General features: G+C 44.8%; 1 protein-coding gene across 2 annotated transcripts in view; it reads left to right on the top strand.

Annotated features, from left to right (window-relative positions):
• Window positions 1–6,169, top strand: part of LOC135545544 (transcription factor COE1-A-like) — a 149,773-nt gene extending 143,604 nt beyond the window's left edge. The window contains exons 15-17 of one of the 2 annotated variants that reach the window (XM_064973213.1): window positions 705–902; window positions 1,206–1,274; window positions 4,681–4,749. In XM_064973213.1, coding sequence (XP_064829285.1) covers window positions 705–902; window positions 1,206–1,273 — 266 coding nt within the window. In that variant the 3' untranslated portion in view covers window position 1,274; window positions 4,681–4,749. Of the gene's footprint in view, window positions 1–704; window positions 903–1,205; window positions 1,275–4,680 lie in introns of both variants that reach the window. The other variant, XM_064973214.1, reaches the window with a different exon arrangement.
• Window positions 6,170–15,218: the final 9,049 nt, after the last annotated feature.

The following is a 15,218-nucleotide window of genomic DNA, read 5'->3' as shown; positions in this document are numbered from 1 at the left end:
AATGGAACACTAGTCACTTTAATCATGTTTAAATAATGTTTACATACTGCTTTACTCATCTCATTGGTATATACTGTATTCTATTCTACTGTATTTTAGTCAATAGCACTCATTGCTCAATCTACTATTTATATATTTCTTAATTCCATTATTTTACTTTTAGATGTATGTGTATTGCTGTAAATTGTTTTAGATACTACTGCACTGTTAGATACTACTGCACTGTTAGATACTACTGCACTGTTAGATACTACTGCACTGTTGGATACTACTGCAATGTTAGATACTACTGCACTGTTGGATACTACTGCACTGTTAGATACTGCTGCACTGTTAGATACTACTGCACTGTTGGAGCTAGGAACACAAGCACTTCGCTACACCTGTAATAGCATTTGTTAAATATGTGTATGTGATTTGATTTGTTGTCTGTAAAATATATAACAGCTGAACGGAGTCCTGTTGTCTGTAAGATCTATAACAGCTGAACTGAGTCCTGTTGTCTGTAAGATCTATAACAGATGAACTGAGTCCTGTTTGTAAGATCTATAACAGCTGAACTGAGTCCTGTTGTCCCTCCTGTTTTCATCTGTTGACCAGTCCCCTTCTGTTCCTCTCGCCTCCCCCTCCTCTGTTCTCGTCCCTCTCTCTAACCCTGTCTCTATCCTCCACTTTCCTCATTTCTTTCCTGCCCTCCCCTCCAGTCGTTCCCTCCAGTCCCACCATGGCCTCCACCACCAATCTTTCATCCAACTGCAGTAGTTCTTCAGGCATCTTCTCCTTCTCTCCGGCCAACATGGTGTCTGCTGCGGTCAAACAGAAGAGCGCCTTCGCCCCCGTTGTACGGCCGCAGACCTCCCCTCCACTCACCTGCACCAGTGCTATTGCTAACGGACTGCAAGGTGAGCTAGCTTGTTGGCTGCTTAGCTTGTTGGCTGCTTAGCTTGTTGGCTGCTTAGCTTGTTGGCTGCTTAGCTTGTTGGCTAGTTATCATGTTAGCGAGGCAGTAATTAGTCTATGGTCTGTTGGTGAGTTAGCTAGAGTCCAGCTCTATACCGCTCTCCATACCCCATCCCCTTTTACAATAATGTTGTTGTTTTCTTTACCCTCCTGTCCTACTTTCCCCTTTTCTACTTCTTCCATCTTGACCCCCCCCCCCGTATTTCTATTTTTGTCTCCCTCTCTTCCTCTCTTCCCTCCAGTAGATCAGTCTTTTGTGGACTCTAGCAAGTACTCCTCCTCCAGCTCTCTTCAGGGCCTGGCCTTCTCCTGAAGTATGTGAGCTCTCTCTGTCTCTCTCTCACTCCATTTAATCACCCATCCCTCTTTCTCTTCTCCTCCCTTTCATGGTCTTCTGTAGATTATATGCTTCACTCCAACCATCATGCCAACCACAGGGTTTTCTCTCCTTGTCCACAAGATTTACATTTCCCTTCCTCTTTATTTGTCTTCTTCTAGTCTAGTTGTTTCTCATATCATCAGAGGGACCAAGTGGGGTGTTGAGGCTAATATTAAGCTAGCTGAAAATAGTGTAATAGTTTTTCCCTTCAGAGTGGCCGTTGCATTGACTTTGTGGGTCATAAGAAAACCTCTAAATCTTCTAGGTTGGTCACAGCAGGGAAACAGTGAAACATGTGCGAACCACTGCTTTAGTCTGCCGTAAGGTCTATCTACTGCTTTAGTCTGCAGTAAGGTCTATCTACTGCTTTAGTCTGCCGTAAGGTCTATCTACTGCTTTAGTCTGCCGTAAGGTCTATCTACTGCTTTAGTCTGCCGTAAGGTCTATCTACTGCTTTAGTCTGCCGTAAGGTCTATCTACTGCTTTAATCTGCCGTAAAGTCTATCTACTGCTTTAATCTGCCGTAAAGTCCATCTACTGCTTTAATCTGCCGTAAGGTCTATCTACTGCTTTAGTTTGCCGTAAGGTCTATCTACTGCTTTAGTCTGCCGTAAGGTCGGTAAGGTCTATCTACTGCTTTAGTCTGCCGTAAGGTCTATCTACTGCTTTAGTCTGCCGTAAGGTCTATATACTGCTTTAGTCTGCCGTAAGGTCTATCTACTGCTTTAGTCTGCCGTAAGGTGTATATATACTGCTTTAGTCTTCCGTAAGGTGTATATATACTGCTTTAGTCTGCCGTAAGGTCGGTAAGGTCTATCTACTGCTTTAGTCTGCCGTAAGGTCTATCTACTGCTTTAATCTTCCATAAGGCCTATCTACTGCTTTAGTCTGCCGTAAGGTCTATCTACTGCTTTAGTCTGCCGTAAGGTTTATATACTGCTTTCGTCTGCTGTAAGGTCTATCTACTGCTTTAGTCTGCCGTAAGGTCTATCTACTGCTTCAGTCTGCCGTAAGGTCTATCTACTGCTTTAGTCTGCCGTAAGGTCTATCTACTGCTTTAGTCTGCCGTGAGGTCTATCTACTGCTTTAGTCTGCCGTAAGGTCGGTAAGGTCTATCTACTGCTTTAGTCTGCCGTAAGGTCTATCTACTGCTTTAATCTGCCATAAGGTCTATCTACTGCTTTAGTCTGCCGTAAGGTCTATCTACTGCTTTAATCTGCCGTAAAGTCTATCTACTGCTTTAATCTGCCGTAAGGTCTATCTACTGCTTTAATCTGCCGTAAGGTCTATCTACTGCTTTAGTTTGCCGTAAGGTCTATCTACTGCTTTAGTCTGCCGTAAGGTCTATCTACTGCTTTAGTCTGCCGTAAGGTCGGTAAGGTCTATCTACTGCTTTAGTCTGCCGTAAGGTCTATCTACTGCTTTAATCTGCCATAAGGTCTATCTACTGCTTTAGTCTGCTGTAAGGTCTATCTACTGCTTTAGTCTGCCGTAAGGTTTATATACTGCTTTCGTCTGCCGTAAGGTCTATCTACTGCTTTAGTCTGCCGTAAGGTCTATCTACTGCTTCAGTCTGCCGTAAGGTCTATCTACTGCTTTAGTCTGCCGTAAGGTCTATCTACTGCTTTAGTCTGCCGTGAGGTCTATCTACTGCTTTAGTCTGCCGTAAGGTCGGTAAGGTCTATCTACTGCTTTAGTCTGCCGTAAGGTCTATCTACTGCTTTAATCTGCCATAAGGTCTATCTACTGCTTTAGTCTGCCGTAAGGTCTATCTACTGCTTTAGTCTGCCGTAAGGTTTATATACTGCTTTCGTCTGCCGTAAGGTCTATCTACTGCTTTAGTCTGCCGTAAGGTCTATCTACTGCTTTAGTCTGCCGTAAGGTCTATCTACTGCTTTAGTCTGCCGTAAGGTCTATCTACTGCTTTAGTCTGCCGTGAGGTCTATCTACTGCCGTAAGGTCCATACAAGTTGATAGAGGTGCTGAACTACCGACAGTGAGATGATGGATATGACTGCTACTCTTCTTCTCTTCCTCTTGCCATCTCTTCCCCTCTCTCCTTCTCTTTCTTTCTTTCTCTCTCTTTCCCTTCCTCCCTTCCTCTCTTCCTCTCCCTCTCTCGCTCTCTCTCTCCCTCCCTCCCTCCCTCTATTCCTCTCTTCCTCACCCTCTCTCTCTCTCTCACTCTTCTCTCCTTCTCTTCCTCTCTCACTCCCTTCCTCTCTTCCTCACCCTCTCTCCTTCTCTCTTCACCTCTTTCTCTCCCTCTCTTCCTACCTCTCGCTCCACAGTGAACGGGCCATCAGTCTGCTGCTCAGACACACAAAAACACAACAAAAGAACACACACACACACACATATACATACACACACAGGTCCTTATTAATCCCACTGAGCTGGAGACAGGACATAAGCTTAGAATGAGTGGGACAGAAATCAATACAGGGTCAACAACACATCACTGTGTTGTCTTCATGTTGGCACTATGAGAGAGTTCCACACTCAGTGGAATACTGCAGTTTCACAGTATTCCATTTTATATTTCCTTATAAATTGTCACAAAAAAATATGTTAACAAGCCGTTAATAAAAACAGAGCCCGTGCAGGGGTGTGTGGTACACCAGTGAACACAATAGAAGTTAACAGGCCTTAAATGGCACCATAGTGCACTACTCAAAACTAGTGCACTCCATAAGGAGTTGGGGGCCATGGGACGCAGACTTGGAAGAGCTGGTTAGACCACAGAATAGCATGAAGAGATTCTGAAAACACAATGAGCTGTTTCAACTGCAGCCTGTGTGTTCCATGTTGGCTGAGACACAGAGAGATGTTATGGTTTGAAGGGGCGAGAAAGGGCGAGAGAGAGAGTTCTTTGTACACCAGATGCTGGAACACATTTGCTGTTATGTGACTGTTCTGATGAAACACAGACTGACCTCTCTGTTTCCCTCTCTTTATTTTTGTCATTCTCTCTCTCTCTCTACCTCTCTCTCTCCCTCTCTCCCTTGCTCTCTCTCTCTCTACCTCTCTCTCTACCTCTCTCTCTCCCTTGCTCTCTACCTGTCTCTCTCCCTTTCTACCTCTCTACCTCTCTCTCTCTCTCTCTCTCTCTCTACCTCTCTCTTTACCTCTCTCTCTACCTCGCTCTCTCTACCTCTCTCTCTATACCTCTCTCTCTACCTCTCTCTCTCTACCTCTCTCTCTCTACCTCTCTCTCTCTCTCTCTACCTCTCTCTCTCTACCTCTCTCTCTCTCTCTACCTCTCTCTCTCTCTCTCTCTCTCTCTCTCTCTCTCCCTACACCTCTCTGTCTCGCTCCCCTTCCTCTCTTCCCACAAACAGTGATTCCCGGGATGATTGTTCCATCCATGAAGATCTGTGAACGTTGAGGATTTGGGAATGTTGACAGGAAGAGAACATGTCTGATGTGTCTCTGTGTCACACTCCTACCCTCTGGACCGGAATAGAATACTGAACTCAAAATGGAAGCCTTGTTAAACTCAGGCCTTTGCAGAAGGAATCTCATCGGAAGGAAGAAGGATGAAGAAGAGGACGAAAATAACATTTTTTTATGTAATTTCCTTTCCCGGTGAATTTGTGAACCTTCTCAGACACAACTTGGAGTCAAATAATAACTTTATTTAAAATGAATTGAACTGAATTGAACAGAATTTGATTTAATGGAATTGACAAAATATTGTAAAATGCCTCATGACCCTGTCCACACCCCAATTGATTGATAATATGTATGACCTCATGACAAAAGCATTTATTTATGTTTTCTGTGTATTTATTGGTATAATGTTTAAGTTTGATCAATTGTATGCCTTCTTACAGACTGTAACACGTACAAACAACACTGAAGCTGATTGGCTATAAGGGTTTGTGTAAGTAGATAGCTCCAACATGACTGGATAGGAGTTAACAGGGGTTGTAACAAAGTTGTCTCGTATCAGTTTACATTTAGTAACTGTAAACAATGTATATCCTCAAAACACGGTTAAAGTTAGAATTTCCATCTCATGGCTGGTCAGTCCTTGCAACCACAGCCCTGTCTATGGATTTGAGAGTAGTTACATATCTCCATCTCTCAACTTCTTACTGAAACAGTGGTGGTGACAATAGTTTGTTGTTGATTCAACTGTGGAATGCCCCTTTAAAGGCTTCAAACAGACCGAGCTGAAAGAACTGAACTTCTACAATGTTGATGGATATTTTTGCTGCTTTTCAAAGAAATGCAATCAGAGATGTGCGATTCCCTTTTCATTTCAATCAGAAAATACATTTTTATAAAATATCAGATTAGAAGTACTATTTATGTAATATATTTGTGTTTACAAATATCAAATTGATGAGTTCATGATTGGATTTATTTTGCTTTGTTTTACCGAAGTTATACTTTAAATATAATATAAACATGAATATGTTTTTAGGCAGCTCTCGACACAGATGGTCGTTTCACTGTCAAGCTCTCATCTACTGTATACTTAGCAAGAAGCACGGATTTGGAGACAAAAGGGGGAGTTTTGTATAAAGTTCTCATTTAATGTATTGTATTTATCTTTTGTAGGTGTACATTTTGCATTGCTTCTTGAGCCTAATTCTGTTTTTTTCTGTGTTAGTTTATAAGTGTCAAAGTGTCACAGAGTTATGTTTCGTCACCCACTATGTAAATGCAATCTCATATTTTATTTACATGTTATTTTGTACATAGTTTATTTTGTGCTGTGTTGTCTATTCAAGTCTCTATTCAAGCTTCCATGTGTTGTTTACCATCCAAAAATGTTGTCATTTCTTTCATTATTTGTAGGTTAATAAAAGTTTAGTTTTTCCCGATTTGAAAATGTTTTCCTTGTTATGTCCAAAAGCAGCATCTTATTCTGATAGCAGTTAGTTTGGATCTCCACCAACTGTCCTGTTCTAATCTAAACATCAATCCATGCTGAATTTACCACTTTACAGTATTCACAGAGTCAAGACACTTTATTCACCATAGTCAACTGGTTCCTCCTCTCCCTCTACCTCTTTTCCCTCTCCCTACCTTTTCTCCATCTCTCTTCTTCTCTCCGTGTTCCTCTCTTCTACTCTCTCTCTCTTATTCTCTTCCTGTCTTTTCCTCTTCTTCTCTCCCTGTCTTTTCCTCTACCTCTTCTCTTCTGGTCTTTTCCTCTTCTTCTTCTCTCCCTGTCTTTTCCTCTACCTCTTCTCTTCTGGAATTTTCCTCTTCTTCTCTCCCTGTCTCTTTTCCTCTACCTCTTCTCTTCTGGTCTTTTCCTCTTCTTCTTCTCTCCCTGTCTTTTCCTCTACCTCTTCTCTTCTGGAATTGTCCTCTTCGTCTTCTCTTCCTGTCTTTTCCTCTTCCTTTACCTCTTCTTCTCTCCCTGTCTTTTCCTCTTCCTCTACCTCTTCTTCTCTCCCTGTCTTTTCCTCTTCCTCTACCTCTTCTTCTCTCCCTGTCTTTTCCTCGACCTGTTCTTCTCTCCATCTTTTACTCTACCTCTTCTCTTCTTCTTCTCTCCCTGTCTTTTCCTCTTCCTCTACCTCTTCTTCTCTTCGTCTTTTCCTCTACCTGCTCTTCTCTCCGTCTTTTCCCCTTCCTCTTCTCGTCTTCTTCTCTTCCTGTCTTTTCCTCAACCCCTTTTTCTCTTCGTCTTTTCCTCTACCTCTTCTTCTCTCCCTGTTTTTCCCCTTCCTCTTCTCTTCTTCTTCTCTCCCTGTCTTTTCCTCTACCACTTCTTCTCTCCCTGTCTTTTCCTCTACCTCTTCTTCTCTTCCTGTCTTTTCCCCTTCATCTTCCCTTCTTCTCTTCCTGTCTTTTCCTCTCCCTGTCTTTTCCTCTACTCCTTCTAATCCTGTCTTTTCCTTTTCCTCTTCTCTTCTTCTTCTCTCCCTGTCTTTTCCTCTACCCCTTCTTCTCTTCCTGTCTTTTCCCCTTCCTCTTCTCTTCTTCTTCTCTCCCTGTCTTTTCCTCTAACCCTTCTTCTCTTCCTGTCTTTTCCCCTTCCTCTTCTCTTCTTCTTCTCTCCCTGTCTTTTCCTCTACCCCTTCTTCTCTTCTTGTCTTTTCTTCTACCTCTTCTTCTCTTCCTGTCTTTTCCTCTCCCTGTCTTTACCTCTACCTCTTCTTCTCTTCCTGTCTTTTCCTCTACCTCTTCTTCTCTTCCTGTATTTTCCTCTACCTATTCTTCACTCCCTGTCTTTTCCTCTACCTCTTCTTCTCTTCCTGTCTTTCCCTCTACCTCTTCTTCTCTTCCTGTCTTTTCCTCTACCTATTCTTCTCTTCCTGTCTTTTCCTCTCCCTCTTCTTCTCTTCCTGTCTTTTCCTCTCCCTCTTCTTCTCTTCCTGTCTTTTCCTCTACCTCTTCTTCTCTTCCTGTCTTTTCCTCTACCTCTTCTTCTCTTCCTGTCTTTTCCTCTACCTCTTCTTCTCTTCCTGTCTTTTCCTCTACCTATTCTTCTCTTCCTGTCTTTTCCTCTCCCTGTCTTTTCCTCTACCTCTTCTTCTCTTCCTGTCTTTTCCTCAACCTCTTCTTCTCTTCCTGTCTTTCCCTCTACCTCTTCTTCTCGTCCTGTCTTTTCCTCTACCCCTTCTTCTCTTCCTGTCTTTTCCTCTCCTTGTCTTTTCCTCTACCTCTTCTTCTCTTCCTGTCTTTTCCTCTACCTCTTCTTCTCTTCCTGTCTTTTCCTCTACCTATTCTTCACTCCCTGTCTTTTCCTCTACCCCTTCTTCTCTTCCTGTCTTCTTCTCTTCCTGTCTTTTCCTCTACCCCTTCTTCTCTTCCTGTCTTTTCCTCTACCCCTTCTTCTCTCCCTGTCTTTTCCTCTACCCCTTCTTCTCTTCCTGTCTTCTTCTCTTCCTGTCTTTTCCTCTACCCCTTCTTCTCTTCCTGTCTTTTCCTATACCTCTTCTTCTCTTCATGTCTTTTCCTCTCCCTGTCTTTTCCTCTACCCCTTCTTCTCTTCCTGTCTTTTTCCTCTACCTCTTCTTCTCTCACTGTCTTTTCCCCTTCCTCTTCTCTTCTTCTTCTCTCCCTGTCTTTTCCTCTACCCCTTCTTCTCTTCCTGTCTTTTCCTCTACCTCTTCTTCTCTTCCTGTCTTTACCTCTCCCTGTCTTTTCCTCTACCCCTTCTTCTCTTCCTGTCTTTTCCTCTACCTATTCTTCTCTTCCTGTCTTCTACTCTTCCTGTCTTTTCCTCTACCCCTTCTTCTCTTCCTGTCTTTTCCTCTACCTCTTCTTCTCTTCCTGTCTTTTCCTCTCCCTTTCTTTTCCTCTAACCCTTCTTCTCTTCCTGTCTTTTCCTCTACTTCTTCTTCTCTTCCTGTCTTTTCCTCTCCCTGTCTTTTCCTCAACCTCTTCTTCTCTTCCTGTCTTTCCCTCTACCTCTTCTTCTCTTCCTGTCTTTTCCTCAACCTCTTCTTCTCTTCCTGTCTTTTCCTCTACCTCTTCTTCTCTTCCTGTCTTTTCCTCTCCCTTTCTTTTCCTCTAACCCTTCTTCTCTTCCTGTCTTTTCCTCTACTTCTTCTTCTCTTCCTGTCTTTTCCTCTCCCTGTCTTTTCCTCAACCTCTTCTTCTCTTCCTGTCTTTCCCTCTACCTCTTCTTCTCGTCCTGTCTTTTCCTCTACCCCTTCTTCTCTTCCTGTCTTTTCCTCTCCTTGTCTTTTCCTCTACCTCTTCTTCTCTTCCTGTCTTTTCCTCTACCTCTTCTTCTCTTCCTGTCTTTTCCTCTACCTATTCTTCACTCCCTGTCTTTTCCTCTACCCCTTCTTCTCTTCCTGTCTTCTTCTCTTCCTGTCTTTTCCTCTACCCCTTCTTCTCTTCCTGTCTTTTCCTCTACCCCTTCTTCTCTCCCTGTCTTTTCCTCTACCCCTTCTTCTCTTCCTGTCTTCTTCTCTTCCTGTCTTTTCCTTTACCCCTTCTTCTCTTCCTGTCTTTTCCTCTACCCCTTCTTCTCTTCCTGTCTTTTCCTCTCCTTGTCTTTTCCTCTACCTCTTCTTCTCTTCCTGTCTTTCCCTCTACCTCTTCTTCTCTCCCTGTCTTTTCCTCTACCCCTTCTTCTCTTCCTGTCTTTTCCTCTACCCCTTCTTCTCTCCCTGTCTTTTCCTCTACCCCTTCTTCCCTTCCTGTCTTTTCCTCTACCCCTTCTTCTCTTCCTGTCTTCTTCTCTTCCTGTCTTTTCCTCTACCCCTTCTTCTCTTCCTGTCTTTTCCTCTACCCCTTCTTCTCTCCCTGTCTTTTCCTCTACCCCTTCTTCTCTTCCTGTCTTCTTCTCTTCCTGTCTTTTCCTCTACCCCTTCTTCTCTTCCTGTCTTTTCCTATACCTCTTCTTCTCTTCATGTCTTTTCCTCTCCCTGTCTTTTCCTCTACCCCTTCTTCTCTTCCTGTCTTTTTCCTCTACCTCTTCTTCTCTCACTGTCTTTTCCCCTTCCTCTTCTCTTCTTCTTCTCTCCCTGTCTTTTCCTCTACCCCTTCTTCTCTTCCTGTCTTTTCCTCTACCTCTTCTTCTCTTCCTGTCTTTACCTCTCCCTGTCTTTTCCTCTACCCCTTCTTCTCTTCCTGTCTTTTCCTCTACCTATTCTTCTTCCTGTCTTCTACTCTTCCTGTCTTTTCCTCTACCCCTTCTTCTCTTCCTGTCTTTTCCTCTACCTCTTCTTCTCTTCCTGTCTTTTCCTCTCCCTTTCTTTTCCTCTAACCCTTCTTCTCTTCCTGTCTTTTCCTCTACTTCTTCTTCTCTTCCTGTCTTTTCCTCTCCCTGTCTTTTCCTCTACCTCTTCTTCTCTTCCTGTCTTTTCCTCTACCTCTTCTTCTCTTCCTGTCTTTTCCTCTACCTATTCTTCTCTTCCTGTCTTTTCCTCTCCCTGTCTTTTCCTCTACCCCTTCTTCTCTTCCTGTCTTTTCCTCTACCTCTTCTTCTCTTCCTTTCTTTTCCTCTACCTGTCTTTTCCTCTACCTCTTCTTCTCTTCCTGTCTTTTCCTCTACCTCTTCTTCTCTTCCTGTCTTTTCCTCTACCTTGTCACGTCTAATCAAGGTGGGTGGAATCAGGCGCAGAGAGCAGATAGCGAGATGAACGTTTTTTTCTCCGGTGAACAAGAAAACATGTTCAACCCAATACACACAGGGTGAAATATCCAACACAGGATAAAAGACGAACCAGAGAATAAGAACAAAAGATACACCGACAGACATGGATGACAAATAAACAATCCTGCACAAAACAAGGGCGGGACAACCTACATTATATACAGACACTAATTAACTAAACAACACACAGGTGAAACCAATCAGACAAAACCAACAGATACACGAAAAGGGATCGGTAGTGGCTAGTAGGACGGTGACGACGACCGCCGAGCACTGCCTGAATGGGCAGGAGAGCCAACCTCGGCAGAAGTCGTGACATACCTATTCTTCTCTTCCTGTCTTTTCCTCTCCCTGTCTTTTCCTCGAACCCTTCTCTTCCTGTCTTTTCCTCTACCTCTTCTTCTCTTCCTGTCTTTTCCTCTTCCTCTTCTCTTCTTCTTCTCTTCCTGTCTGTTCCTCTACCTCTTCTTCTCTTCCTGTCTTTCCTCTACCCCTTCTTCTCTTCCTGTCTATTACTCTACCCCTTCTTCTCTTCCTGTCTTTTCCTCTCCCTGTCTTTTCCTCTACCTCTTCTTCTCTTCCTGTCTTTTCCTCTACCTCTTCTTCTCTTCCTGTCTTTTCCTCTACCTATTCTTCTCTTCCTGTCTTTTCCTCTCCCTGTCTTTTCCTCCACCACTTCTTCTCTTCCTGTCTTTTCCTCTCCCTGTCTTTTCCTCCACCACTTCTTCTCTTCCTGTCTTTTCCTCTACCTCTTCTTCTCTTCCTGTATTTTCCTCTTCTCTTCTTCTTCTCTTCCTGTCTTTTCCACTACCCCTTCTTCTCTCCCTGTCTTTTCCTCTACCTCTTCTTCTCTCCCTGTCTTTTCCTCTACCCCTTCTCCTCTTCCTGTCTTTTCCTCTACCCCTTCTTCTCTTCCTGTCTTCTTCTTTTCCTGTCTTTTCCTCTACCCCTTCTCCTCTTCCTGTCTTTTCCTCTACCCCTTCTTCTCTTCCTGTCTTCTTCTTTTCCTGTCTTTTCCTCTACCTATTCTTCTCTTCCTGTCTTTTCCTCTCCCTGTCTTTTCCTCTACCTCTTCTTCTCTTCCTGTCTTTTCCTCTTCCTCTTCTCTTCTTCTCTCCCTGTCTTTTCCTCTACCTCTTCTTCTCTTCCTGTCTTTTCCTCTACCTCTTCTTCTCTTCCTGTCTTTTCCTCTTCCTCTTCTCTTCTCCTCTCTTTCTTCTTATCTCCCTGTGTTTTCTTCTTCCCCTATCTTCTTCTTTTCCTGTCTTTTCCTATTCATCTTCTCCTCCCTTTCTTCTTCTCTCTCTTTTCCTCTTCTCCTCTCTTTCTTCTCCTCTCGCTGTCTTTTCCTCTTCTCCTCTCTTTCTTCTCCTCTCTGTATGTTTTCCTCTACCTCTTCTTCTCTCTTCTTCTCTTCCTGTATTTTGATCTACCTCTTCTCCTCTTCTTCTCTCCCTGTCTTTTGCTCTTCTCTTCTTACCTCAGCTGACTGCTCAAGCTTCAAAGGGTTTCCTAAACAATTTTTGAAGTGTTTTGATAGACAGAGAAATATATACAGTACGTCCGTTGTGCATCTTCAAGTTGTTGCCAGACAGAAAATAGGACTCTCTCTACTTGAGAGTTTAGTCTTCATACAACAGGTGGGTCTAATCTTGAATGCTGATTGGTTAAGTGTCACAAGTTACCACCGTCAAAATCTATGACGTTAAAATGCCTATTTACTCTGTTCCATCTGACTGCGCAATCCACTGTCTCATCAGCCCAGGCAGGGAAGTGATCAACTTGATCTCCACTATAAAAAGCCTCTAGACATTATCTCACATTTATTTTAGACTAACATTTAGTTTTCAGCAGTGGAGATTTGTATAAACCTTGATGTCTGTCTCTCCAAGATTTTCAACATTGTTTCAATATTCAAAATTCAATCTCCAACTGTCCCATAGTAAAGAAAGTGTAGGGGTGGGGAGTCGGGACGAGAGAGAGAGGCAGGCTGCGTGTCTCAGCCAGTCGAAATCATCAATCAGCTGGTATCATTTTTATGGATATATTCAAAGAAATGTCAATTCAAAAAGGTTAAATGAAATGAAGTGCAGCTAGTTTGCAGTTTTCCCAGCTTCAGTTTGAAGTTATTGTTAGCTGTGTTATTTGCTAGCTCCTCTGAACAACAGTGTCCTAACGAGAGAGAACATTTTCTATGCCAGGCGAAATCGAGCCTCGTTAGCTCACTGTTATGGATATATCCAAATAGATGTCACTGGAAAACAGCTTAAACAAATGCAGCTATTGTTGTTACTCTGTCTGCATTGTTTGATGTGACTGTAAGTTAGCTGTAGTAGGCTAGCTGGAATGCAAGGGATAAGAACGTTGCCAGCCAGTATGGAATGGAATATTTACAACCAATGACTGTGTCGCGTCCATAGATACAGAACAAAAAGACTGAACGACTGGGTGTTATGTACTTGAGTGAAGACCCAAAAGCGGTTTTAACAGAAAACAGAGTTCTTTAATGAAAAACAGGAATGGCATAAATCCTCTTCCAACGTTGACAATGGAACAAAAAGAACGTAGTATAGTGCAGGATGCACCTGCCAGGCAGACTCCGACAGGATAGGACAAGGTGGAAGCAAACGAGACGACAGCTTGCTTCTGGCATCAAAAACACAAACAAGAATCAGACACTGAAAGTAGCAGGAACAGAGAGAGAAATAGAGACCTAATCAGAGGGGAAGAGAGAACAGGTGTGAAAGAGTGAATGAGCTAGTTAGGGGAGATGTAGAACAGCTGAAGAATGAGAGACAGAGAAGGTAACCTAAAAAGACCAGCAGAGAGAGACAGAGTGAAGAGAAAGGACAGGAACAGACATAACAAGACATGACAGTACCCCCCCCACTCACCGAGCGCCTCCTGGCGCACTCGAGGAGGAAACCTGGCGGCAACGGAGGAAATCATCGATCAGCGAACGGTCCAGCACGTCCCGAGAGGGAACCCAACTCCTCTCCTCAGGACCGTACCCCTCCCAATCCACTAGGTACTGATGACCACGGCCCCGAGGGCGCATGTCCAAAATCTTACGAACCCTGTAGATGGGTGCGCCCTCGACAAGGATGGGGGGGGAGGGACGAGCGGGGGCGCGAAGAACGGGCTTAACACAGGAGACATGGAAGACCGGGTGAACGCGACGAAGATAGCGCGGGAGAAGAAGTCGCACTGCGACAGGATTAATGACCTGGGAAATACGGAACGGACCAATGAACCGCGGGGCCAACTTGCGAGAAGCTGTCTTAAGGGGAAGGTTCTGAGTGGAGAGCCATACTCTCTGACCGCAACAATATCTAGGACTCTTGGTCCTACGCTTATTAGCGGCCCTCACAGTCTGCGCCCTATTACGGCAAAGTGCCGACCTGACCCCCTTCCAGGTGCGCTCGCAACGCTGGACAAAAGCCTGAGCGGAGGGGACGCAGGACTCGGCGAGCTGAGATGAGAACAGCGGAGGCTGGTACCCGAGGCTACTCTGAAAAGGAGATAGACCGGTAGCAGACGAGGGAAGCGAGTTGTGGGCGTACTCTGCCCAGGGGAGCTGTTCTGACCAAGACGCAGGGTTACGAAAAGAAAGACTGCGTAAATGCGACCAACAGTCTGATTGGCCCGTTCGGCTTGACCGTTAGACTGGGGATGAAAGCCGGACGAGAGACTGACGGAAGCCCCAATCAAACGGCAAAACTCCCTCCAAAATTGAGACGTGAACTGCGGGCCTCTGTCGGAAACGACGTCAGACGGAAGGCCATGAATTCGGAAAACATTCTCGATAATGATCTGAGCCGTCTCCTTAGCAGAAGGGAGCTTAGCGAGAGGAATGAAATGAGCCGCCTTAGAGAATCTATCGACAACCGTAAGAATAACTGTCTTCCCCGCTGATGAAGGCAGTCCGGTGATGAAATCTAAAGCGATGTGAGACCACGGTCGAGAGGGAATGGGAAGCGGTCTGAGACGGCCGGCAGGAGGAGAGTTCCCAGATTTAGTCTGCGCGCAGACCGAACAAGCGGCGACAAATCGACGCGCGTCACGTTCCCGAGTGGGCCACCAGAAACGCTGGCGAATGGAAGCGAGCGTACCCCGAACGCCGGGGTGGCCGGCTAACTTGGCAGAGTGGGCCCACTGAAGAACGGCCGGACGAGTAGGAACGGGAACGAACAGAAGGTTCCTAGGACAAGCTCGCGGCGACGGAGTGTGAGCGAGTGCTTGCTTTACCTGCCTCTCAATTCCCCAGACAGTCAACCCGACAACACGCCCTTCAGGGAGAATCCCCTCGGGGTCGGTGGAGACCTCAGAAGAACTGAAGAGACGAGATAAAGCATCAGGCTTGGTGTTTTTGAGCCCGGACGATAAGAAATAACAAACTCGAAACGAGCGAAAAACAGAGCCCAACGAGCCTGACGCGCATTAAGTCGTTTGGCTGAACGGATGTACTCAAGGTTCCTATGGTCAGTCCAAACGACAAAAGGAACGGTCGCCCCCTCCAACCACTGTCGCCATTCGCCTAGAGCTAAGCGGATGGCGAGCAGTTCGCGATTACCAACATCATAGTTACGTTCTGACGGCGATAAGCGATGAGAGAAAAACGAGCAAGGATGGACCTTGCCGTCAGAGAGAGAGCGCTGAGAAAGAATGGCCCCCACGCCCACCTCTGACGCGTCAACCTCAACAACAAACTGACTAGAGATGTCAGGTGTAACAAGAATAGGTGCGGATGTAAAACGATTCTTAAGAAGATCAAAAGCTCCCTGGGCGGAAACGGACCAC

Source organism: Oncorhynchus masou, chromosome 9, assembly GCF_036934945.1.
Source record: "Oncorhynchus masou masou isolate Uvic2021 chromosome 9, UVic_Omas_1.1, whole genome shotgun sequence".
Classification (NCBI taxonomy): domain Eukaryota; kingdom Metazoa; phylum Chordata; class Actinopteri; order Salmoniformes; family Salmonidae; genus Oncorhynchus; species Oncorhynchus masou.
Note: the sequence above shows the minus strand (reverse complement) of the source record. Positions and strands in the feature narration are given on the sequence as shown.